Source organism: Amphibalanus amphitrite, unplaced genomic scaffold (genome assembly GCF_019059575.1).
Source record: "Amphibalanus amphitrite isolate SeventyFive unplaced genomic scaffold, NRLGWU_Aamphi_draft 000206F_arrow, whole genome shotgun sequence".
NCBI classification, from domain to species: Eukaryota; Metazoa; Arthropoda; class Thecostraca; order Balanomorpha; family Balanidae; genus Amphibalanus; species Amphibalanus amphitrite.
In genome coordinates, this window is record NW_024881701.1 from 1 (window position 1) to 24,112 (window position 24,112).

The window sequence follows — 24,112 nt, forward strand, 5'->3', positions numbered from 1 at the left end:
AACTGAGTAAAAGAGAAAAACACACCCAGACAAGCAAAAAGCGACACATGCCTGCGTCGTGACCGAACTCCTCTAAACGTGCGCACGGCCCACCCACCTCAGCCTGGCAGCGCGGCTCCCGACGCGTTGATGGCCACACACTCGATCGGCCCGCAGTCGTCGGCAGTCGGCTCCAGCACAGTGAGCGTGTAGGTGTCCCGGTCGCTGGCCACCTTGTGGCGACCGTCAGGTTCCACGTGGTCCTCCGCTCTGAACAGACGGAGGGCAATGTGTGTCAAAAGGAAGGGTGGAAATTGCGAGAGCTGACAGAGATGCGATTCTAATCCTTACCGACATTTCAATCTCCTTTTGTTTACGTCTCATCGCTCATTTATATTATGTGTCTTTAGTTTTTTCAAGGTTTTCAGATTACTCTCATAAATGTATTTGTTCATCTACCTTTCATAATCGTTTCAACCTTCCACTAATCTGCCAATTTTCTCTATCACCTTCAGCCAGTAGACGTCGACCGGTTTCGTTCCGGCCAGCTTGGCCTCGAACGTGACAACCTTGGTGCCGGGCCAGAGCTGCACGTCGCGCGGGGTCTGGGTGAAGTTGGGCGGCACCTGGACACCGTGCGGCAGTGGACGTTCCTCCACCACCAGGTTTGCGGAGCAGCGCACCTGGCCGTGCTCGTTAGAGGCCACGCACGAGAACTGACCCGAGTCCCTCGCTGTACACCTCCCGGATCTCGAGCGTCGAGTGCCGACCGGTGGTGGTGACCTGCGGGGACGACGAAGACAGCAAAGTGTGAGATGACATCGTAGCATATTCATTGTTCATTACTGCATAGATAATTGCTTGCATGTTCGCCTTTGCTCATTGTGACTAGTGCCAGATCACAGATGGCATATGAATGTGGCGATACACAATCCATATTTCGACCAACTTACCTTGAAGTCGTGGCTGGGCGTGATCGGGAAGTCCTCTCGGAACCACGTGATCTCGGGCGGTGGCACGCCCACAAAGTCCACGTCGAACCGGGCCCCGTTCGTCTCGAAAGCCCGGCTCGGCTGCATCTTACGGGTGAAGATCGGTGCACGGCCTGGCGCCTGGAAGACACACGAGACGTAAGTGGTTTGCGTGATGCCTAAAATACAGTTTCATTATTACTGGAATGTGTTCGATTTCAGTAATGACGATCGTTGTTGCAGTCCGACTCTTACCAGGCGCCTTTTATGTGATTAGCTCACCTCCTTTCCGGGTGCTGCGGGTTCAGTGGGCGCTGAGGCTGTGCCAGGTCGGGCTGCTCCCGGCTTCTGTCCTGCCTCAGCCCTGGACAAAACAAACATGAAAGCGTGATCAGTACAGTGGTATATGCGAGAAAACATACCATGCTATTTAAGGGTGGTATACTCTTCATTGTTTGAGATGAACACATCTCGTCTCATAGACCACTGTGGTTTAGACAGCATTCTAAGTTTTGCTGTGCACCTATTGTAAGCTGTTATTATTTGCAATGGTTATATCAATATGAGTTAATTGATTTGATGCTGATTGATATAAGATACATTAATCAAAATGAATTAAATTTCCACCGGTGATCGTGGAAGCCCATGTTGGTCGACTCACAGTTTCTGGACGTAGATAGCCGCCATGCCCTTGGCCACAGAGCCGAGCGGGGTTCTTTCTTGCGGCAGCTGCAGAGTGAAATTGCCGTCAATCCCCGTTCTAGACATGAACTCCATCACCCCAGCCACAATCACATTCAACGATAATTAACGTGTAAAGCTCTCGTAAAGCTTTTATCTTGTACTTTCACATTCAAAGTCGGAGCTATTTTTATGTTACTGAGATTGAACTGATATCGCAGCATCTACGCTTCATGATAGCCCTTCATAATATTCATTGCATTGCAACACACTGCTGAATGCATGGCTAGATATGTGCTGGCAGTTGGCACAAAACGCTCGTACCTGTTTGCCGACGTCTGAAGCGTCAGAGCCCCGCTTGGACCGCCTGGGCGCCTCGGGCTCCTCCACAACTTTGCTGTGTTCTCCCTGATAGAGAACAGATATGCCGGGCCGCACTTTCTCTTCGAAGACCCGCTCGGTCTCCACCTCTTGGCGCTCGCTCTGGTATTGTCGCAGGTCATAGTCATACCAGGCTAAAAGAGGAACTGCAAGTTATCGCGGGCAGCGGCAGGTGGCAGCACGGTGCTGATGTCACATGCGGGGCAACGCTCAAGGACAAGGCACAAATGCTGGGTGTGGTCACATATAAAGACGAGGACAGTGACATTAGTCGGGTAACATGGCTAAAATCACGAGGCACTGTCTAAAAGCATCAAGTCGCACGTAGAACACTACTCTGCAATCAACTGACACCAAAAATTCGCTAACGGTTATGGCAATCCGTTGTCTTCTCGGCCCCAATGTGGTCACACATTGATTGCATTTCACGCAGGTAAGCATAACCAGCTGCAAAGTTTTATGAGGATGACACCTCGGTTACGGGTTAGGACGCACATTCTATCAGGCGACAGAGGCTCGAAGAAAGCAAATAAAAACAAAGCAAAGCCTAGGAAAAAATCACTTCAAACCGCCAAATAGGTTTATGCGCAAACGGAAACTCATGCACCTGAAACGGCTCCTTACCTGTTCACTTCCAAACGCTGCTGAGCAATAAGACGGCGGTGTTATTGGCTATAATAAGTCAGTGAGCGGCGGCGGCAGTTTTGCGGCCAGCGCTGTGACGGAAGTGTAGTGTGTGAGATGCCCAGCGGCGTTAGTCGTGCTGTTTATGTGCTGGTCTCTGCTTCCCCTTACTCCCGATATACAAACGGCCACCTGGGAGGCTCTGGTAACCCAGGTCGCCGTCGGATGGCGCGCGCGGCGTGCCGCCCGGCCCACTCACGTTTCGGCGAGTTCTTGAGGACGGCACGGTAGTCGTCCTGCCGAGCGTTGATGTTGATCTCGCAGGAGCAGTAGGCCTCGCCGGCAGAGTTGCGGGCGACGACCTCGATCTTGCCGTGGTCGTACTGACGAGTTTTGGGGATGTCCAGTCGCCACATACCGTCGTAGGTCAGCTTGTAGCGTGTGCCCTGTGGACGGTTTATTACAAGTTACTACCTGGCTCGTATCGTGCTTCGATCGCTTTTGGTGTGATGGCGTAGCCGGCGGCTAGGCCGGCTACGCCCCTAGGCCGGCCGCCAATAGTTATATTCCATCTAAATGGATATTAAAACACAACCGAAAAGCCTACCTTCCGGAGCTCATTCGCCATCTCCTGATACTATTTTTACGCTGTATACCACCGAGCATACCAGCTTTCGGCACTCACGTTGACGATGGTGTGTCCGTTGATGAGCCACATGACGCGGGGTCGCGGATGGCCGGTGACTCGGCAGCAGAAGCGCGCCCAGTCGCCCTCGTTCACCGTCACCGGCTCCGGCTTGGTGACAAACACGGGCGCCTCGCGGGCGCGCTCCTCCTCCAGGGGCGCGTCGGGCGCCCGGTTCCAGTGGGACTCCATCTCCTGGATCTTCTTGACAGATTCCATGCCCTTCGGCAGCTGGGACTCGTACACGATACCCGGCTTGCCCTGATGGAAGGAAGAGGCCGTCACGTAGGGGTGGTAATGGTTACATTTAAATTTTCGTAACTACAGAACGGAGACCTCTGAATGATGGTCTAAGCGTCCAACCCGTTGAGCGGAAGACGGAGAATGCTGAACGGTTTGATTCGATAAGTTGTCGTTTTCTTAGTGCTATCGCCAAATAAGATGCAGCCTATCCTTCCATGATAGGACCAATTTCCTTCCGTGACATTCCCAACCCTTGCGCTACCCTGCCTTCGGTTCACTCTCCTCTACTGACCTTAGTCTTGATGATGGCCTTGGTCTCGTCCATGCCGTACAGGTTGGTGGCGCGGCACAGGTACTCCCCAGAGTCCTCCGGGTACACCCAGCCAAAGTTCATCGCCACGTAACCAAAGTCGTAGATCGGTGTGAAGCGGTTCTCTGCAACGTCACATACGTGGAATGTCAGCGGCTGATTGGGGTTTCATGGAGGTCGATGGTCATACATCTGATATGTAAGACCCCGTACTTCATTTGCCAGCAACGCAAATTGATGAATGAGTACTTGTTATGAAGATACCCCGAATGCCGTTTGCCCTCCTATTCAGACCATCGACAGAATACTCTATGAGATCAAGGTCGTGCTTCTTGCGGTTTTACCCATCTGGTTTTAACGCATCAACTCACTGTATGGCAGTGGTCTGCCGTTGAAGAACCACTCGACCTTCATGTTGGGGTCTCCAACGGGCGCCAGCTGGCACTCAAACTTGGTCTGTTCCATCTCCACCAAGTTCGGCTGGCTCTGGATCTGGGTGACGAACCTGTGTACGAGGCGAACACATGGTCAGACAGCTTTCAAACTTAGTAGGAACAGCAGCTCATCTTTATACCTGTCTTCTTCAGTAGCTCTTTTTAATGGACCGACATTGGATATAAGCGTAATCGAGTTTGTAACGTCGATATTTTAACAGGTGCCCCGATCTAGTTTAGTGCCATTCCCCGTTCAGTTGAAGGATGATCACTGTACCTCGGCGGCTGTTTGCGGTCGGCGTCGTAGATATCCTCCTCAGTGAGGTGGATCTCCGAGGTGTATTGCTTCAGGGTGGCCTCCATCTGCATCAGGTAGTCGGCGGGCTTCATGCCCTTCGGCACCTGGGTCAGCATGATCACCGACGAAATGGCTGCCGGAAAACGCAGTGATGTTAGTTGTGAACATGAAAAGTGCTATGATATAGCTGGCATGGTAACGAATGTGATGCTTAACAAAGAACGCCACGCTGAGCTTATTATTCAGGCATGATGGCACCAGAACGACCTTCTGTTTTTACAACTGATTTCGTTCTCTGTTTCAGGATTTCAATCATAACTACGGCGACAGTCTCCTGGAAAAGTCACCACGGGTGAGTAAACTGTCTTCAACATCTGCTGTGATACGATGTGTGTGGACGAAGACCTACCTCGGCAGGTCAGTGCACTCTTGCAGGTGGCCTGTCCGACCTTGTTGACGGCCCTGCAGGTGTACTCGCCGCCGTCCTCTGGGTATACTCCCAGAATCTGCAGCGACGCGTACCCGAAGTCGAACGTAGTCCGGAACCTGGCGGGCAGGAGAGGCACGTCAGCAGCGAGAAGGGCTGGAGGGGTCACCATGATCGGGAGTTAATGGATTAGGCGTTCAACTTTTTGTCAAATCATTCGCCTCACGAGGGTTTTCGTTATCAGCTCAGATATTGCAAGTGCATAGCCCTTCAAAATTTACTACACTCCCACAACCCTCAACACTAAAGGACATTGCTATGAGCACATGTTGGCTTGTCGCCAACCGCTGTATTGCTCGCCACGGAGACGTTGACTGTCCGTACCTGTGGCCCGTCTGGACCTGGACGCCGTTCCTGAACCACTCCACCCGCAGGTTGGGGTCGCTCTTGGGCTCCACCTTGCAGTCGAAGAAGGCCGTCTCACCCTCGCCAACGTCCACGTTGCCAATCTGGAACGGACGTGTCCGTGTGATTTGTTGGTCAAATAAGTTTTAACAGCAACATCTTACAATGACATCAAGCAAATCGTCGCAAGTCACATTAGTGTGGCCTGTCGATAGATTGCATTTCGATCCCAGTTCCTCACCTCCTTGACGAAGCGCGGCGGCTCTGCCTCCGCCTCCGGTGCCATCGGCTCGCCCATCTTGGGCCCCTCCTCGAGGGTTCGCAGACGGTCACCAGACATGCCCTTGGGCAGCTGAGACTCGAGCACCACGTCCCGCTTGGCTAGAAATTAGGTCACACATTTGGAAAGGTCAGAACAACGACAGTACGGTGCAAAAAGGAATAGATTATATGGTTTATTCTTAATTTATATTTGTCAGGTAGCTGAAACGATAAAGAGATGTCCGACACCGCAGCCCGATTTATTGCGTGCATTTGTAATTGGCTGGGCTTAAATCTGGTACGAAAATAAAACATTTGTTTTTAGGTCATTTTATTTCGGTACCGATCCAAGCGAATTTAAGAGCTAAGTCGAAATGGTTCAAAGCCATATACCATCCAAGGTCCGCGGAAAACAAGCATTGGTTTCATGTTACCACGACTCCTGTCCACCACTTGACCTACAAAGTATCTGTGAGAGCCTCCTCGCTGGTAGCCGGGCGAGGTGATCCAGGTTGTAATGCTCCAGATATCGCTGGAATTCGTCTGTAACGCGCGGTGTGAGAGAAAATAAGGGACAGCACAACACTTCACCAAGCCGATTAGCTGAGCATGCACGGAGAGGTTAGATGAGAAAATAAAATTCACCGATAGAAATGCTAGGGCAAATACGGGACGAGACAACATGTGACAATTGGACCCTCGGTGTATGCGGGGTGGGTGGAAAACAGCACAACAAAGGTAGGTATAGCGTTAAAAACGACCCTATGGTTTATTTAGGGAAATAATATGCTGCCTTGCGACCAGAGGTATTGCCATGCAACCATGTATTTAACGGGTCCACGAACATGAAGCAAACTATCATAAGTATCTAGCTGGGGGAAAAATACAACTAAACCGCTGAAAGGGAAAATGCTGTTGTTGAATCAAAATAGTAACATTTTCCTCTCTAAGTTGCACGCAAGACGGCACACCATGTTAACTGGAGCGTTGCGTCAGTCCCCTGTGTCTGCGTGGGCCAGCTGCGTACTGTCGAGGCTGGTCGGGACGTCCTTACCTTTGCAGATGAGGGTGGCCTTGGTGGTGGCGGTGCCCCACTTGTTGGTGGCACGGCACACGTACTCTCCCGAGTCGCGCGGGAACGTCCAGTCCAGGTCCAGCACGATGAAGCCGAAGTCGTCAAGGAAGTGAACCCTGTGACGTCGTCAGCGATTCCGTGGTGAAGGGACATCATGACACATTCGTTTCCTAGGAGGGACTTATATGATCGAATCATGACCAAACGTATCCACCCTCTTGCGTTTCCTACGAGCACATCCCCTAGTTTCCTAAAGTTCCTTGACGTTTCCGAAAGCTATGAAGCAAACGACAGGTCTATGTTGTAATCTTACCGCATCATCCGCTCCCGACTGACCTGGATCCGACGTCGATGGGCCGTCCGTTGTGGAACCACTCAATGCGCATGCTGGGGTCGCCGACCGGCTCCACGCGGCAGTCAAAGTGCGCCGGCTGGCCCTCGAACAGAGACTCGAGGTTCTTGATCTCTGTGACGAAGCGCGGCGGCTGCGGCGCGGCGTCCTCCACCGGCACCTGCTCTGAGTGGTAGAGCGACTCCTCCAGCTTGCGGATACCTTCCATGCCGTGTGGCATCTGCGGCTCCAACACGACGCCCTGGCGGCCCTGCGGATAAAGGAGGGAGAACGCGGTGTGAAATGAGGTATGAGGCTAATCACAATTATATTCCAGCGGAGAGCGTCCTTCGATTTCGCATAGAGCCCGTGGCTCGTTGTATTTTTCTTGGTTTGTCCTTTTAAATGCAGATTTCGCTATTCTTAGGACGCTGGATATCTGCTGTAAGTGCGATCTTCTAACCCATTCGGTTCTCCCGTCGCTCCTTACCTTGACGGTGAGGGAGCAGGAGACTGACGCCTCGCCGTGCCTGTTGACGGCCTTGCAGGTGTACAGACCGGCGTCGCGCTGGTAGATGCCGCCGATCTCCAGAATGACGTAGCTGAAACGATGGTGCGGGATGTCACTCCTCAGATCCTCCTCGGGACATCACATTATTTCTTGACGTCTGTGGCACTTGAAGGTTGGATACTGGGTACGATGAGGGTGACATCGTAATAGCATTTACTTCGTAACAACTAACACTCTACAAGATATCGATGTCAATGCTATTTCTCGAATCGATGTTCATTTGATTCGTAGGCGTAATAGCTTAACGTAGCAAAAGGAGAGATTATCTCTACTTGTGCGTGAACACCCCGATTGGATCTAGGAATGCTCCCATCGAGCACCCACCCGAAGTCGTTGATGGTGCGGACGCGCGATCCTGCTGACAGGGGCCGTCCGTTGTGGAACCACTCGACCCTCATGGTAGGGTCTCCGACCGGGGTGAGGCGGCACTCAAAGTGCGCCAGCTGGTTCTCCACCAGACTGACGTCGGCCGGCTGCGTCAGGAACTGCGGTGGAGCGCCCTGCGACGAGTATAGAGCAAACGAGTTAGGTACCGGGGAAGCTTGAGGAAGTAAACGATCATGAATTCGGCAGGCAACACTCCTCCCACTGTGGCGCTGCCATCAGACGTAACTTCAGCAATTGTGTCGTATAGTCGTTTCTACGTCTTGCTGACACTTGGGTATAGACCACTCTTACCTCCTCAGTTTCGCCCGGCATGACCGGCTTGATGCCCAGATTCTCCAGGTCAGCAATCTTCTGCATCGTTTCCATGCCCTTGGGCAGCTGGCTCTCAAGAATGATGTTCCTCTTGCCTGCAACACAATTACAAGCGAGTGATCTCAACTAGGTTGTACGTACCATTCAACAGCTTGCTATGGCTTCTTTTTTTCGTATGTTTTTAATTAGCATGTGCTTATGTGAGCTTTCAGCAGTGAATAGACATCAAGTACTGATCGAGACTGCAAAACCCGCCTGCTGAGTTCGACACAAGTTTTTAAACGTTCGCGGGCGCACCGAAAATAATGAAAGATATTTGTAAGCGGGTCAACTGGTACTGTCGCTACCCGCCGGGATTATTAAACAGCTACTCGATAGTAAAATCGTTGTGTTACAAAATCGCTGTTCATTATGAGCGATGGTTCAAGTACCTTCTCAGGAATAGATGGACAGTGGCAATGAAGAAGCACGCGCTATTACACACTATAAAGCTATATCTACTTTTTAATGCAAAAATTGCATGTATCAACCTCAAAATCGTTCAACCTCAAAGCCTTTCCTTTTCAAAATGTAGCTTTTCTTCTGCCGTCAAACACAAGCTGTGGCGGCTCCAAACCCTCCCCAAACACGCTCTGAAAAACACTCAGCGCCTCAGCACAGGTCGAAGACGAAGTTTGTTTCTTCTCTGTGCGAGATAGATACAGCGAAGAATAATGCGTTGGGCTCATAAAGCCAAGGGCATAAACACGTGGCATTACCGTGATACCAAACCTGTTGGCTTGCTTGGCTTACCTGGACCTGGCGAAATGGAACAGTAAAAATATCAAATATTCGCATCACATGAATGCCGGTTCTCACCTTTTACCGAGCTCAGATCAGACAAATTACTTTGTTTCGAACTTGCATTGTTGCAGTGAACAGAGCTTAGATACCGTATGACCACACGCTACTTGACGTGCTTTGCGGACGGCTACCGATACTCATTGGTTTCAAATACATGATAATGACTATCGATGTACCCATGACATAAATTCGAGGCTAAGTTATCTATCCTGCCCCCAGCCTCCTTTTCTCTCGGCCATCTGTCCCCAGTCCCGTCCCCCTTCCGCCGTCGCGTCGCCCGCTGTCCCACTCACCGGAACACTTCATGACGGCGGTGCTGGTGGCCTCGCCGACCTCGTTGAACGCTCGGCACGTGAACTCGCCACTGTCCTCCGGGTACACCGGAGAGATCTCCAGGATCACGAAGCCGAAGTCGCAGAAGGTGCGGTACCGGCTGGACGCCTTCATCGGCTTGCCGTTGTGGTACCATTCCGTCTGATAAATCGGCACAGTGTGAGATGGTAAGGATTTTCGCTTGTCCTTGATCAACGGAGAATGGTTCGAGAAGATCTGCCCCTTTTTTAAGAACACAAATGTATTTGCTGCGCCCAGGCATGTCTTTGCAAGCGCATCGGGACGGATAAACGCCACTATTATGTCCTTATCAAGGTCAGGACTCAGCGTTGATATGGTACCGTTTCAAACGGCAAGAGGTCGTCAGTATTACCGAAGGTCGTGTTGGCCTCACCTTCAGTTTGGGGTCATCCACGGGGGTGAGTCGCGCCTCAAAGTGGGCGTTCTCTCCCTCGCGCAGGTCGTCGATGTTGTTGAAGGGCACCGTGAAGCGCGGCGCCACGCGCGTCGTCACGTCCTCCTTCTCCTCGCGCGTCAACCGCGTGGAGTCCTCCAGGGTCTGGATCTTCTCCAGGCCACCGCTCATTTCCTGGGGTGAAAAGTGAAGTAGCGTAAGTCAAATGCCCTATACTGATGCGTTTGGCTACGCAGACTTTCGGTATTTGATGAAGCGAATTGTTAGTCAGCTCATCATTTACTTTTATTTAACGGGTAAATCAGCGCTGATATGGCCTTAGGGGTGTTCGATATTCGGTCATGGAAGTTATCAATAAAACGCACACAATTTTTTCCGCAGTCACCTTGGGTATCTGTGGAGTCAAGATCAGGCTCTCCTTCGACACACACTTGAGCGTGGCCTTGGTGACGTCTGAGCCGGCCTTGTTGACGGCGCGGCACTCGTACTCCCCAGAGTCCTCCTCGTAGCAGTAGAGGATGTCCAGGATGACGATACCGAAGTCGTGGAACGTCCGGAAACGGTGGCCGCTCGGCAGCTTCTCGCCGTTGCGGTACCATTCCACCTGTTGAAGGTAGCGTCAAATGAGTTAATGGATTGCCATGCGATTGCTGTGAACATCTCGACATGATTGAACAACACTTTAAAAACCATACTTTAAAATTATTGGAGAGTGATTTGAGGAAAAACTCAGCAGCCAATTCGCACATTACGTAATCACAATTTTCGTTCATAAATTTCAATGCATTTTAGCCTTCCCCTTTCTTACCGTCAGGTCAGGATCGTGTACGGGCGTCAGGCGCGCCTCGAAGTGCGCCGAGTGGCCCTCCACCATGTTGGTGATCTCGGTGACGTGTTTGGTGAATTTGGGCGCCTGCGAGCCGGGCGCCGGGGGCTTTCCGTCCACCTCTGGCGTCATCTCCAGCTCGGAGATGTGTCTCAGCGCCTGCGGCTGCAGCGAGTCGAGGAATACGCCGCCCCGGCCCTGGCAGCGCAGCGTGGCGCGCGTGCTGTCCGAGCCGTGCTTGTTGGTGGCGCGGCACTCGTACTCGCCAGAGTCCTCCGTCTGGCCGTAGGCGATGTCGAGAAGGACGTAGCCGAAGTCGGAGACGGCCTTGATGCGCGAGGAGTGGCGCAGAGGCGCGCCGTTGTGGAACCATTCCACCTTCATGTCGGGGTCTCCGACGGGCTCCAGCTGACACTCGAAGTGCGCCGAGTCGCCGTCCTGCAGGTTCTCCACGCTCTGAGGAAGAGGCAAATGTGATTTTATAGATCGAATAGAACTGTTTGTGGACACCTAAATGTCACAAGAATGCGTTAGCAGTAATGTTACGAACAATGTGTTTTTTTCAAGATGTCCGTTCACTCACAGCTACCTTATCACGGCTTATTACCTGTATCTGTGTAACGAAGCGTGGCTTTTCTCCAGTCTCCTTGAAGATTTCGGATGAGCCTGCGAAGACATCGTGCGTCAATAGAAACCTTTTCGTTCACGGAATTACAATGCACCAGCATGATTGATTTCTGAAGCTGCATCGATCCGTATCGTAATTCGTAGCATCCGTCCGCTCAACATTTTTACATGCGACAGTTCGTTCATTGTCCCACAAGCCGTCCTAGTCGAAGTGCCTCCAGCTGTAACTTACTCTTGACCCGGAGTGTGCCGGTGGTCTGCGCCGAGCCCTTCTGGTTGGTGGCCTTGCAGACGATGAGTCCGGCGTCCTCCGACAGGGTGTCGGCGATCTCCAGCTGTACCAGGCCGAAGTCGTAGTGGGTCGTGAAACGGGAGCCGCTCTTCATCGGCTCGCCGTTCAGGAACCATTCTGAAGCGAGACGCAAAAGTTCCGTATTTTCAATTGTCTCGTATTTCCAATTGTCGTATTAAGTCTCCTGGGCCTCTTCACTTTCTAACGTTGCTAAGCTGAAAGTTTCCGCCAAACACTGGATGTAAAATTAAAACTTTAGGAGACTCGTAAAACAAACAAAAAACTTGGGTTTTATCCCGATTAACTACATCAAATATAATAATGCGGCGAAGCAGATGTTTTTTTCTCGCTTACCGATCTTCATGTTGGGGTCCTTGGCCGGCTCGACGCGGCACTCGAAGCAGGCGCGCTCGTTCTCGTTGCACTGCACGTCGTTGAGATGTGACACGAAGACGGGCAGCTCGAAGGTGACATCGGGCGAGGTCGCTTCGGCCGGGCCACGTCCCAGCTCCAGCTGAGCGATGGCCGGCAGCGCCTCGGGTCTCTGAGACTGACCCAGCAGCCAGTGCTTGTCTGTCGGTCAGAGGTCAGGGTCAGAGGTGGTGTGTTTTGTGGTGGGTGTAGGGTGGAGTACCCTCGGGCCTCTGAGACTGACCCAGCAGCCAGTGTTTGTCTGCAAACCATCAGAAATTTTAGAGTGACAATGTTTGGAGTTCAGTCATGGAATAGTGGAGAAGGATGAAGGAACTGGAACTTCTGCCCAAAGCTTATTCTCCGAAATAATAGGAACGCTAGCAACGCATAGGTATTTAATGCTAGAAGCAGCTCTGATAGGTTTGTGATCGGCAAACGGCTGCAAACGGCTGCATCCGGATTTGCGCTTTAAGCCTCTTTTCCAAGCATCTAGCGATGTGGCTTACCTTCGACCTTGAGTGTGCATGTGGAGACGGCGTCTCCCATCTGGTTGACGGCTCGGCACGTGTAGATGCCCGAGTCGTCGCCTCGCAGGCTCATGATGTCCAGCGTCACTAGGCCAAAGTCGAACGTGCTCCTCAGACGCGCGCCTGTGCATCAGAGGAAGACGCGTCAGCTGCGCTAAACCAACGGCATTACAGGGAAGGAAGAATGGACCGCTAGAATCGAACCTTGTGAACTGCCGTAGAATTAATGACAATTACGGTAAATGGAGAAATGTGTTGCCGCACTGACCGGTCATGAGCGGCACGCCGTTCTTGCTCCACTCGACGCGCAGGTTGGGGTCGGTCTTGGGCTCGACGGTGGCCTCCAGGTGGACGCTCTGCTGCTCAGTGAGCCGGTCGTGGCTCTGCAGGTGTGTGGTGAACACGGGCGCCTGCTGCGGTCGCTCCTCCACGTACATCTCGGGCACGCGGTTCATCTCGGCCTCCTTCAGCTGGATCTTGTCCCAGGCCGTGGCGTGGATGGCGTCACCCAGCACGCTGCTGCGGTCTGCGTGGGGAGGGAATGAGAAGGTTAGAGAAACGTCCGTCATCCAAAGGCAGGTGAAAATTAAGAGGCTACCTGGAACTCATTGGCAATTGCTAAATTATATTGTCTTTGTATGCTGCTGACTTCCAATAGCGATTATTGCGATTAAAATTCTACCGTGGCTACCACAAATAGGACGCCAACTTTTTCACAAGAGCCAAACCATTGCTCCTCGGCTTGCACGTAAGGACGCAAAGTTCCAAGGTACCCCCACTGGTGACGGATCACCAGCCGACATGAACCACTTACCGTGCACGTGCAGTGAGGTGGTGGTGACGGCGTCGCCGGCCTTGTTGATGGCCTTGCACATGTACATGCCGGCGTCCTCGGGGATCACAGACATGATGTCCAGCGTGATGAAGCCAAAGTCGTGCGTCTCCTTGATGCGAGAGCCTATGAAGAACACGTGGTGGTGTTACATGAGGATCGTTTGAAGTTGTCCCTTGTATTTTTGTGCGTTAGTATATGAACTATGAAGTGCAATGATTCGTATGTAACTTGGCTTTGGTTACTAAGTGTTGAAACTTGAGGGAAAATTCTTAATGGGCTTTCAATGCTACTGGCTAAGATCATGCGTGAAAGGTAGCCTTCATGTGAGCTGCAACCTTGTGGGGAGGGTCAATGACGGAAACGGGAGCGAGACATCTTATCAAGGGAAAACTTATTAAAAATGTTCCGCCTTACATGTCCAACTGTTAAATGTTCGGATGTGTGTGGAAGATCCAAGCTCGAGGAAAGGGACACATGCATCTTTACGAGCTATTTTCATGCGTCAAACTAATGCTCAGCTAACTGCACGAGTTGGATTGCATAGCACAAATCGGGTGTGTCGAAAAATGGATTTATTTTGTTCGTATCAATCGAAATACGATCATTTTTACAATCCGTTGAATATAGATTGTCAAGCCTAGCAGACTGTGCTTAAAAATGCATCAAATGTAGATTTGTCACGCAAGTGTGCCTGAAAGAATACATCACACCCATGAAGTGCCCGTTGAACTTCATGTTTCTTGGTAGCATGCTGTTACTTATATGCTATGCTCTAGAACTACTCGTTTCGTAGTTCACAATTGTGCATGGAGATACATGTGAACAATCGCTTGTTTAACAGATATAAACACTCAAAGAAGATAATATAGTAGGTATATAGATGGATGAGAAGAAGATACAGTTTCAAACAGAAGAGTGTCACTGAAATAAACCAAACCTGACAGCTCTGGAATTTACCTCCATCTGGCAAAATAAGGGTAGACACTATTAGTATTTTGTCGATGGTCTGTGGTAATCCGTCCTTCACAGCCACAACACATCTACAGAACAAAAAGTGAAAATTATAATGCACGGACAACGACTCAACAAAACATTATGAATGGCCAGTGAGACTGCTACGAAAACAATGGGATTGTGATGGACAACCGACGAAAATATAAGGTGTGAAGGGACATCAACCTAGTGGCACTTGTTACGAGTTAGTGGGAATGTTCCTTGATAATTTCGTGATGTTGACATATAACTTGGACTCAGGTTATATTCACAACGTGTTATATTCGTACGCTATATGGTCGACCATAGGCTGGTAAGTTCTTAATATTTACATGTCATTTATTACGACTACTACTGTTATTAAAGCACCTGAACGTGATCTCGGCTCGTGCGTCATCGCTGGCAGAATGTCATATGGCTGATGCATAGACCTCCGTGTACGTACAAAGGTCTATTTCCGATGCAATAAGGTGTAAAGTGACAAGTCAGGCGAAGTAGAAAATAAAAAATCAAGCATTTTCCTAAGTGATTATTGACCAATGCTACGAGAGTCGGAATACAATGACGTAGCGTAGGTACTCGTACACATGCATGAATTCCATTGTCATGACTAAAAATCGAAGTTTTCCACTGACGGTCTTACATGCACCTGCCCAGATCTCACCGAGTTTGAGCTCGACGCCGTTGCAGTACCACTCGAAGCGCAGGCTGGGGTCACCGACGGGCACGCAGCGAGCCTGGAAGTGCGCGTGCTGACCCTCGATGAGCTCGGTGGGCCCGGTGAGCGGCATGGTGAACACGGGCTTCTCGAACTCCTGTTCGGTCTCTGCCGGCTCCCCGGGCGCCTTCTGCTCCAGCGCGGCCAGCTTGGCCATCGAGCCCGGGTGCTGCGTGTCCAGCACGATGTTGGCCTCGGCTGGGGATGTGCACCGATCATGTCAGAGGTCTTGCGCTAGTTATATTGCGCTATTTAGCGATTCTTATCTGCGCAAAGTATATCATATTCCTTTTTTGTGTTTTAGGGTATGTATCTTCAATTTGCGTCCTGCAACGATATACAACTTGAAAATCGCGATGAACTAACCACGATTCAACACGATTTATTAATCCTTTGATGAAACGTCACTTATAGAAAACGTAACTTTCATCCTCCTCCCTGACACGTGACAACCATAGATAACATGCTCTACAGGCAGACCACTGTGACGTGACGTCTTCTCCCGCGAACTCACACTTGATGCGGATGGAGGCGGTGGTGACGGCCTCTCCGAGCTCGTTGGTGGCGCGACACGAGTAGACGCCCTCGTCCTCGGGTCGCAGACCGGCAATGTCCAGCGCCACGTAGCCAAAGTCGTGCGTTGGCTTGAACCGGGAACCTGAGGGAAGGAGAGGGCGATAGGAGGTTGTGGTTATTAGAGAACGAGGGGTTAATTCATTTCCATACCAAGACATACCATTCCTCCAATTCTGGCCCAAGGCAACGCGCCAGCGCTGCCGGCATCTAGTATATTATTGGACGCTATAGCAATAAAGGTTTATTCCAGATGAATTGTTACACCATAATTATTTGCCTGTTAATGTCATCGACACTTATTAGGGTGTCATGTAAAAACGGAACTCATTCAAAAAGAACTGTCCCTGATCACCTCACGATGCTTCGTCTCCGCTTTCACTCACCGAACTGAAGCGGCTGCTCGTTCCTGAACCAGTCGACTTTGAGTTTGGGGTCGCCCACGGGGATGAGGCGCGCCTCCAGGTGCACCGCCTGTCCCTCGTCCAGGCGGTTGTCGCTCTGCAGGGGCTGGGTGAACATGGGCTTCTGGTAGGTGGCCGCCTCCTCCTGGCGCACCTCCGGGGAACGCTGCTCCAGCTGGCGGATCGCCTCCAGACCCTCCGGGTGCTGCGTCGACGAGATGATCTTCTCCTTGTCTGCGGGAATGGACATGGCGATGAAGCCGCTGGTTATGACGTTCCACGTGATTAGTAGGTGAGTTAGGGTGAATGTCGCGTCTATCTCAGGAGTTTCAGAGTTCATTAGTAACCTATCCTTGATCGATGTACATTGTACAGCGCTCAGTTTAGGATCCAGAGTATTTTAATAAAATGTATAATGATCAATGGCGAGCTGTGTGAAAGTTGATGAAGGTGGTTGTGAAGATGATAATGTACAAAGACCAGTGAGAAGATCGGCGTAGATCGATGCACTGGTCCATGAGGATCGGTGTTGCAGTCGGTTTTCCGCGTATACGTACCGAGAACCTGTATGGTGAGGCTGGATGTGGCCTCGCCGACCTTGTTGACGGCGCGGCAGGTGTACTCGCCGCCATCCTCCTCCACCAGGCCGCCGATGTCCAGCGACACGTAGCCGAAGTCGAACGTCGTGTGGAACCGCGACGCCGACTGCAGCGGCTTCCCGTTGTGGAAGAACTCGACGCGCAGGTCCGAGTCGTGCAGCGGCTCGATGCGACCCTCCATGTGCGCTGAGCCACCCTCCGCCAGCTGGATCTGACCCTGTGAGACGCAGAGGGGCGTGAACTTTTGACCAATTACCTTCAGATGTCGATGTAATCATACCATGACCAATGGCTTGTGGGATTGTCTGTTTCCGCAACCAACTTGTTCCTGTCTTCAAAGCAACCCATTTGCGTCAAGCGCTCTCTCAACATATCGTGTGAGAAACTTACCCGGAGCTCCTGGACGAAGCGCGGCGCCTCCTTGGGCTCTTCCGCCTCCTCCGGGCGCTGAGTCTCGCGAGACTCGAGGTCGCGGATCTTCTGCCAGCCCTCCGGGTGCTGTGTATCCAGATAGATTGAGCGGCGTGCTGCGGGGCATGTCAGTTGGTCAGTACGTGAAATTCACACCTTCATGCAAGTCGTTAAAATCGGGAGGATGAAATTTGGAGTCAACGGCTATGTTTGGACGCGAATTATCTTGACAGAGAGCTTCTTATTTGTTCCTTTGTGCTCCTTTTTTGTTAGTGGTGGATGTTTGCGCAAAGTTCGCCACTCGAAGCCCGGAAAGCGAGAATGACAAAAGTCAGCTACTCGCTGCCTGGCGGCGCGGTTGGGCAGTCAGTTCCCGCTCTCGTCACTAGATGACACTAGTGGTAGGCGCCTGATCGCATACTGCACCGCAAGGCACAGTTGAGCGCTGGCGAATTCAACAGCTCGCGGCGGTTAAACAAATAAGTGCGCTGACCGTCACTGGGGCATTGCACTTACTTTTGACAAATGAAAAGCACGGCACAACATTCAGCATAGAAATAGTCGAAGAAGTTTTTTTTTAACGGAAGGATGCCTGAGGTGAAAGAAAGCATCATTAACAGTTCAAATCGAAGTTGAATAGACGGCAGAAAATATCGAAAACAGTTGGAACAAAAAGGAAGAGGGAAACAGTTGTCACGAAGTTAAAGAGACGTCGAAAAGTCACTTAGAAGCACGATTTTCTGAGCAATTTTTCAGCTCTAAAGCTGCACGAATCAATGCTGACAGAACAGATGCAAGTTGATATTGTGGAGAAAGAAGAAATCTACACGATGCGGAACTCCAAGTGAACAAAGCACATAAACCAAACCTGCTGTGTTGTCTCGTACCTCGATCTGACGAAAAGGACAGATAATTAATGATTTTTTTATCTTCCTCAGTCTGTCTTTGCCAAACCAATCGAAGAAGCAGAACAACGCTTAGACGTACAACGCATTAACGGACATTAACGCACAGTTGTTACCAACAATTAGTCACCAAGCTTCCAGGACATACCATACCAGACAAGGAACCACAGTTGTCTGCATTGTAAATTGTCAACATAAACACTGGACGATTGTTTGTCATGGTTTTCTTGTTATGTAATGAATGCGCACTGCGCATGTTAGGTTTTATGTGAATCATATTATACTTGTGAATTTATACATGTTGGTGTGTGTTCCTAAGTGTTAAGTAAATATGTACAACGTTGAGCTGAAGGTAGGACCATGCGATAAAACAGCTTGATAAATTTAAGTTTTACTTCGACATCTCTTCATGCATAGCGTTGAATGACCATGACATAACGGTTTGCTTTTTGTATTAATTTTCTAGCTGACAGCACATCTTATTCCTCACGTCACCGCACCAACACCTTCTCCCGCCCCTGAGCACGGATTCTTGTCCCCCAAACTCACCGTTGACCCGAATCGTGCATGTGTTGACGGCCTCTCCAAGCTCGTTGGTGGCCTTGCACATGTAGGTGCCCGAATCCTCCGGGTAGGAATATAGAATGTCCAGCGCCACGTAGCCGAAGTCGTGAGTTGTCCGGAACCTGAAGGCAAGGCAATTGGTGCATTATCGGCCGCGAAGATACGAAAAAAAAACCACAATGGCTCTTTCAGCAGAATTCGTAGTCCATTTGGCATTTTGAGCTAAACATGGCCATGGGTGGACCTCTGTGTCGGGTAATGTGATTAGGTTTAGAAAGCTTTTCATAACAAACATCGGTACATATTTTGTTCGCTGGTCAGTGGTCTATATTGAAGAACTGATTTTGCAGGGCGTAATAATGAATCAGGGAAGACGGTTTCCCTTTCCGACGGCACGCCGTTTGTTTAATCTGATTTTGCCGGTCGTTTCCATATTATCAATCACCGGGAATAGCAACAGACCTGGGACGGGAGTATTATTTTACACACCAACACTGTGCCAAATCGGTTGGCTGCCGTCGTGGCAGCCTGGCTCGAATCCCGGCAAAATCAACACATCGCTTATCGCCCTCTGGCGCAGCTGGGGCAGCTGACGATGCAGCAGATTGCGTCACCTCTGACACCCCCTCCCCTCCCGTGACGCCGTCACAGGTGTGCTGCACCTACCCCGTGACGTTACGACCCGGGGGTGGGTCGCTGCCAGGAAAGATAAACACGTGATTTGGAGAATCACGTGTCGTCCCAGCCGGTTACGGGGTAATAAATGAGGGATGTAGGTGGAGCGGGTCATATGACTTCCGCACAGCTGTGGAGAGCACGTGCGGCCGGTTTTTCAGATTGCCCCCATCTCCTTTTGTCCCTTCACCTTTATTGTTCTTTCAGCCACGATGTATTGTTTCCTATCTGCAGCATGATTTTATTTTAGCGTAATATTTAGTTTAGCCCGAATAATTCACAATGATTGATGTCACCGGCATTGTATGCGAATGCTCTGACGTCTCAGCCACCGGCCTCTTATTGCTCTCGTCTCCTCTCTCCCTCCGCCTCCCCTATTACCGTTCGTACCTGTGTCCTGTCCGGATTTCCTTTCCATTGACGAACCACTCCACGCGCAGTTTGGGGTCGTTGATGGGCTCCAGGCGGCACTCGAGGTGAGCGTGCTGACCTTCCTGAAGGTTCTCCAGGCTGGGGGAGGGGTGACCGGTCAGGACACCGAGCGCCAAACGGAAACCGGCACTGTGTTTAACGGCGCGGCAGGGATGTTGATAAACACAGGTACACTTGGGTGTCAGGCTGATGCGTTTGTTTGTGGTAAGAATAGGAGGGGGTCCATGGCTGGCAGTTTGAAGTTCTAATGCGCTGAAAGAGTCTGAGATGCGTGGAGACTGGAAAAGGAAGATGGTGTGAGATGCGACATCTCAACTTCGTATGATTTTGTTATGACGTGAAAGGGACTGACAAGGTCAAGGATAAAGGAGCATGCGTTTTGTCATGATATTACACGATAATGCCTATTTCTGCCGATTTTCAGTAGGTCAATCAACGCTTCCTCAGAAATTAATAACTGAACTTCACTTAGTTAGTTCACTCAGTTGTTTTAGGACTGCAAATTGATAATACAGATGTTGTGCGTGAATACGCGATTCCCCACCCGGTATCGGTGCTCGTTCCCGTCAACTGTTTGTTGCCGACTGCTCACTTGTTGAGTGGAGTGGTGAAGACTGGTTTCTGCATCTCTGGGGCGGCCTCCTCGGGGCGGATCGCCTCCGTCGCCTCCAGACTGCGGATCTTCTCCAGTCGCGCGGCATCGAGCGTGTCCAGACATAGGCCCTGTTTTCCTGTAACGGTGGAGAGGTCGGGTTAGCGGCCTGAAATGGAGCGAGCATAGCGGAACAGCGAACGGACACCCCTTCGCGAACCTGACAGTTGATGAATAGAAACATCCAAACCATGATTACTCATTTAACAAAACGAATGTGCATGAATAGATGTTAGCCAAACATGTGTGGCGCTATTTTGATGTCAAGGTGAGTGATGGTCAACTCTCTCAACCCTTTGACAACCGAAGACGTGCTGTATTGGTTCCAAAACATGCCACCCTTCTGTGGTCACCACATTAATCATCAGGTTGTTAGCTTTGGACCGCGAGTTCCATGTTGAGTGGGCAGCGAAATCCTCAACGAGTGCAGGTGAACCATTGTACGATCAGCACCAGGAATTCTTTGAGAGCGGTGATTGAACGTCGACTAGGAACTCCGGGATGATGCGTGCGCTCTATATTTGTCCTTGACATTAGCCCGGTCTGTCAGATCAGGCCGGGAGGGGTGGAGATTGGGCGAGATGGCTATGCTGGCAGCTCGGAGTGACCGTTCGATGTGCCAAGCTCGAGAGGGTGGCGTCGTCACCTCGAGTGCCATCGACGTCACGGCTCAGGAATAGAAAGGCCAGTCATCGCGCCGAGGAAAACAGAGGCGCAATTTGGTCATGCTCGGCTCCACCTGCCTCGCCGCCAGGCTTTCAGCGCCTCAGATGCCTGAGTCAGGCGCATTTTAGTGGCCACGTCAGATGAGTTGAACCCTATCTGGGGTCACCAGCCTCCCTGACGTCAACAAGCTCTGACGCATTTGGCCGGGACTGTCAGCTCTGGGAGCTTCCCCGCCGTCTGGGCGAGGCGGACGGAAAGGAGACGGACGGTCTGGTGACGGACGGAGAGAAGAGACGGACGGCCGACGGTCTGGTGCAACAGGTGTGCCCATCTGCCGGAACTGAGCCGTGACGTGTGTCCGTCTGTCCGTCCGCTGTCTGTCCGCTGTCTGTCCGCTGTCGGGACAGACAGCGGCACGGCGCGAGCTGAGGCGCGCAGCCGCCGACAGACTCAGATCTGGACACTCGCCGTCTCTCGCGCGCGTTCCAGCTCGGTCGCTGTGGCCGCTTTTAGGGCGGCCCGGGCCGGCAGCCGAAATAGCGCTGTGAGTCAGCGCCGCCCGAGAGCGGTTAAAAGGGAGCTGCGCCCCTCGGACCCAGCTCACTCGGTGCTAGAAAGCTGCAGAGGAGAGGCCAGATGAATGAGCTGGAGTTGCACTACGCGCGGGAGGGTGGGACTAGGGAATGGGGTGGGGAGGCGACGGGAGGGTAGAGGTGGTGGGCGGGAAGGGGTGGCTGGGGACTTGGGGAGGGTGGGGTGACAGGGAGGGATGGGGAGAGTTTAGGTGTCGCAGGGAACTCAATTGTCACGTTTACGATTTGACGCACGGACAACCGTGCAACGGTATCTTTTTTTTTTTGTATAATACACTTTTCAGTATTTATTTCAATGGCACCTTTCTGGGGTACTCCTATGGATCGACGCTCGTTGAGGCGTGTCTTTGTGGTCTATAGTGCTCGCTTCAAGTTGACTAAATCTTTTTTTACGCACCGTTATTGTCATCGGCTGGTCTTTTACATATTCCATTTTTTTATCTCTCTTCATTTTGCTGACTGCCAGGCCGCAAAAACGGTGCACTGCGCCACAAATTTATTGCAGTACTAGTCACCAACATTCCATTCTGCTATCGTGCAACACTGCACTGAAGCTCGATCAGCTAGTTATGACAGCTCGTTCGAGTTATCGCATTAATATCATCGGAAAGTTCGAGAAATAGTTTAAGTCGTATACATCGTTTGTCCTCGGCGACAATTTAACCCACGACCGGGCATTCGCTTGTTTGACGTTGTTGGCAAAGATATTGGGTAAAGACTTGGTGGAATTGCACTTTCGGTCAGTGGGACGAGCTAAAAAAAATTGATGCGCTAGAAAATTGTGGCAAAATTGGGACTTTGTGTTAGAAGTGTGTAATGGATCAAAAGCAGCAATCGTTATTGCGCATACACGTACTTCTACCACAATAAACTACAAAAATAATGCCTAATGCATGCAGTTGCAGCTCACAAAGTCGTTACACCACAGAAGCAATGCTCACTCAACATTCAACGAGAAAAGCAGTTTAACAATAGTGCGACGTGATACCGTCCACTTTTTGCTACAGTGCTCTGCCAGGTGACTGTCTTCTCTGAGTCTCACTGATAGCTATAAAGGACACCCAACACTGCCTTCGATTGCTGACTCTAACGTTCGATAGCCGGTAGCGTCTCGATAGTCGTTTCAGTTTGCTTGCTCCGCATAAGCTCTTCTTCCGTTTTGGTCTCCACGGTCTTTTGAATCCTGTACTTTCCGTCTGGTCGCATCTCTTCTGTCTCGAACACCTCCGTCTTATTGTCCACCTTTTTGGCGTTCATGTTCTCCTTCTCTCTCCGTATGGAGCGGTTTGCTTCTTCGATATGCTCCACGTCTCCCCCGCTCGTGTACCCCAACGATTGGTAGTGCTCATTCTTTCCATCTTTCGTGCGTTTTTCCATGAAAGCCGACTCGGAGCGCGGTCCAGCGCTGCCACTGGATGAACCCGACCGAGCCAGCTGGTCCTTCTTTGACTCATCCGTCCTGCTTCTTTCGGTCTTCGCCTTTCTCATTCCAAACTGATTGGTGGGTTCTTTGCCAGACATCGCTGGCTGGGAACCCCAGAGGCTGCCTGAAGTAGCAGAGGTCGTTTCGAAAACGGTTTGGTTCGCTTCTTTGCTGGATGGCGGCAGAATGCTTCTCGCTTGTGGTACCGTTGACTGCGGCCAGCAGCTGCTGGTGTGTTCTGTGTGACTTTGAGACGTCTCGTGACGCACCTCGGACGAACTCTGCGTTACAGAGGACCCGGGTGTCGGCCCAGGAAGCGTCTTGGGTCCGCTGCGCTGAACAGAGTACGTTGAACGCTCAGAAGACTCGGTGTCTTTTGTCACGTTGCCGGTCGCCTCGTGACTCTTGCTATGTGAGGATGTCTCTTGCTTGTCAACATAGGGAGAGGCACCGAATGGTGATCCAGTAGCTTTTCCTGACGAAACCAGATCTGAGTGAACAGCATCACCTTGACTTTGCACTAAGCGTGGAGCTCCGGCTGGTGCCATAGCTACTGGTATCTTGCGTTCATGCCCTGAAGACATTGTCTGTTTTTCGAAAGTCGACTGTTGGATTGTGCTATTGGTTTTCTGTTGTGGTGCCTGACCGTAAGCTGGCCTCGAGAATGGCGTCTGATTTTGACTTGCCTGCTGTCGTTGTTCTTCGTACCATTTCTCTTGATATTGCTGCTGTTGAGGAACATCTGGCTTGTGGGAAGGCGCACTTGCTGCTGCAATATTTTGATAACGCTCCAGACTGTTTTTTGATGTCGTCGCAATAGGTATTACCGTTTCGTTAGACGTTTTGGATGTTTGTTGTGTCGTTGATTCAAAACGACCAAAGCCTTGTGAGGTCTTTTCTTCCTCTTTCAACGGGGTTCCCAATACAGGCTGGCTCGGCGAAGCGTATATCGGCTCAGGAGTGATCGGTACGATCCGCTCTCTGTTCTCCATTTTACTTGACGAGTCAGTTTTTCTT

General features: G+C 51.1%; 1 protein-coding gene across 1 annotated transcript in view; it reads right to left on the bottom strand.

Moving 5' to 3' along the window:
• Positions 1 to 98: 98 nt before the first annotated feature.
• LOC122385030 (titin-like) overlaps positions 99 to 24,112 on the bottom strand; it is a 60,089-nt gene continuing 36,075 nt past the window's right edge. Inside the window, 41 exon segments of the mRNA XM_043372986.1 lie at positions 99 to 247; positions 473 to 707; positions 709 to 762; positions 933 to 1,091; positions 1,233 to 1,314; positions 1,612 to 1,679; positions 1,956 to 2,146; positions 2,896 to 3,082; positions 3,322 to 3,582; positions 3,857 to 3,999; positions 4,246 to 4,379; positions 4,586 to 4,739; positions 5,016 to 5,152; positions 5,418 to 5,542; positions 5,680 to 5,819; positions 6,162 to 6,242; positions 6,754 to 6,890; positions 7,111 to 7,376; positions 7,596 to 7,707; positions 8,001 to 8,176; positions 8,355 to 8,470; positions 9,512 to 9,692; positions 9,946 to 10,140; positions 10,352 to 10,570; positions 10,775 to 11,248; positions 11,400 to 11,458; positions 11,652 to 11,828; positions 12,066 to 12,284; positions 12,632 to 12,775; positions 12,921 to 13,178; positions 13,467 to 13,610; positions 14,445 to 14,450; positions 15,145 to 15,396; positions 15,713 to 15,856; positions 16,158 to 16,409; positions 16,733 to 16,991; positions 17,165 to 17,301; positions 18,073 to 18,078; positions 18,640 to 18,776; positions 19,720 to 19,839; positions 20,354 to 20,492. Coding sequence (XP_043228921.1) covers positions 99 to 247; positions 473 to 707; positions 709 to 762; positions 933 to 1,091; positions 1,233 to 1,314; positions 1,612 to 1,679; positions 1,956 to 2,146; positions 2,896 to 3,082; positions 3,322 to 3,582; positions 3,857 to 3,999; positions 4,246 to 4,379; positions 4,586 to 4,739; positions 5,016 to 5,152; positions 5,418 to 5,542; positions 5,680 to 5,819; positions 6,162 to 6,242; positions 6,754 to 6,890; positions 7,111 to 7,376; positions 7,596 to 7,707; positions 8,001 to 8,176; positions 8,355 to 8,470; positions 9,512 to 9,692; positions 9,946 to 10,140; positions 10,352 to 10,570; positions 10,775 to 11,248; positions 11,400 to 11,458; positions 11,652 to 11,828; positions 12,066 to 12,284; positions 12,632 to 12,775; positions 12,921 to 13,178; positions 13,467 to 13,610; positions 14,445 to 14,450; positions 15,145 to 15,396; positions 15,713 to 15,856; positions 16,158 to 16,409; positions 16,733 to 16,991; positions 17,165 to 17,301; positions 18,073 to 18,078; positions 18,640 to 18,776; positions 19,720 to 19,839; positions 20,354 to 20,492 — 6,629 coding nt within the window.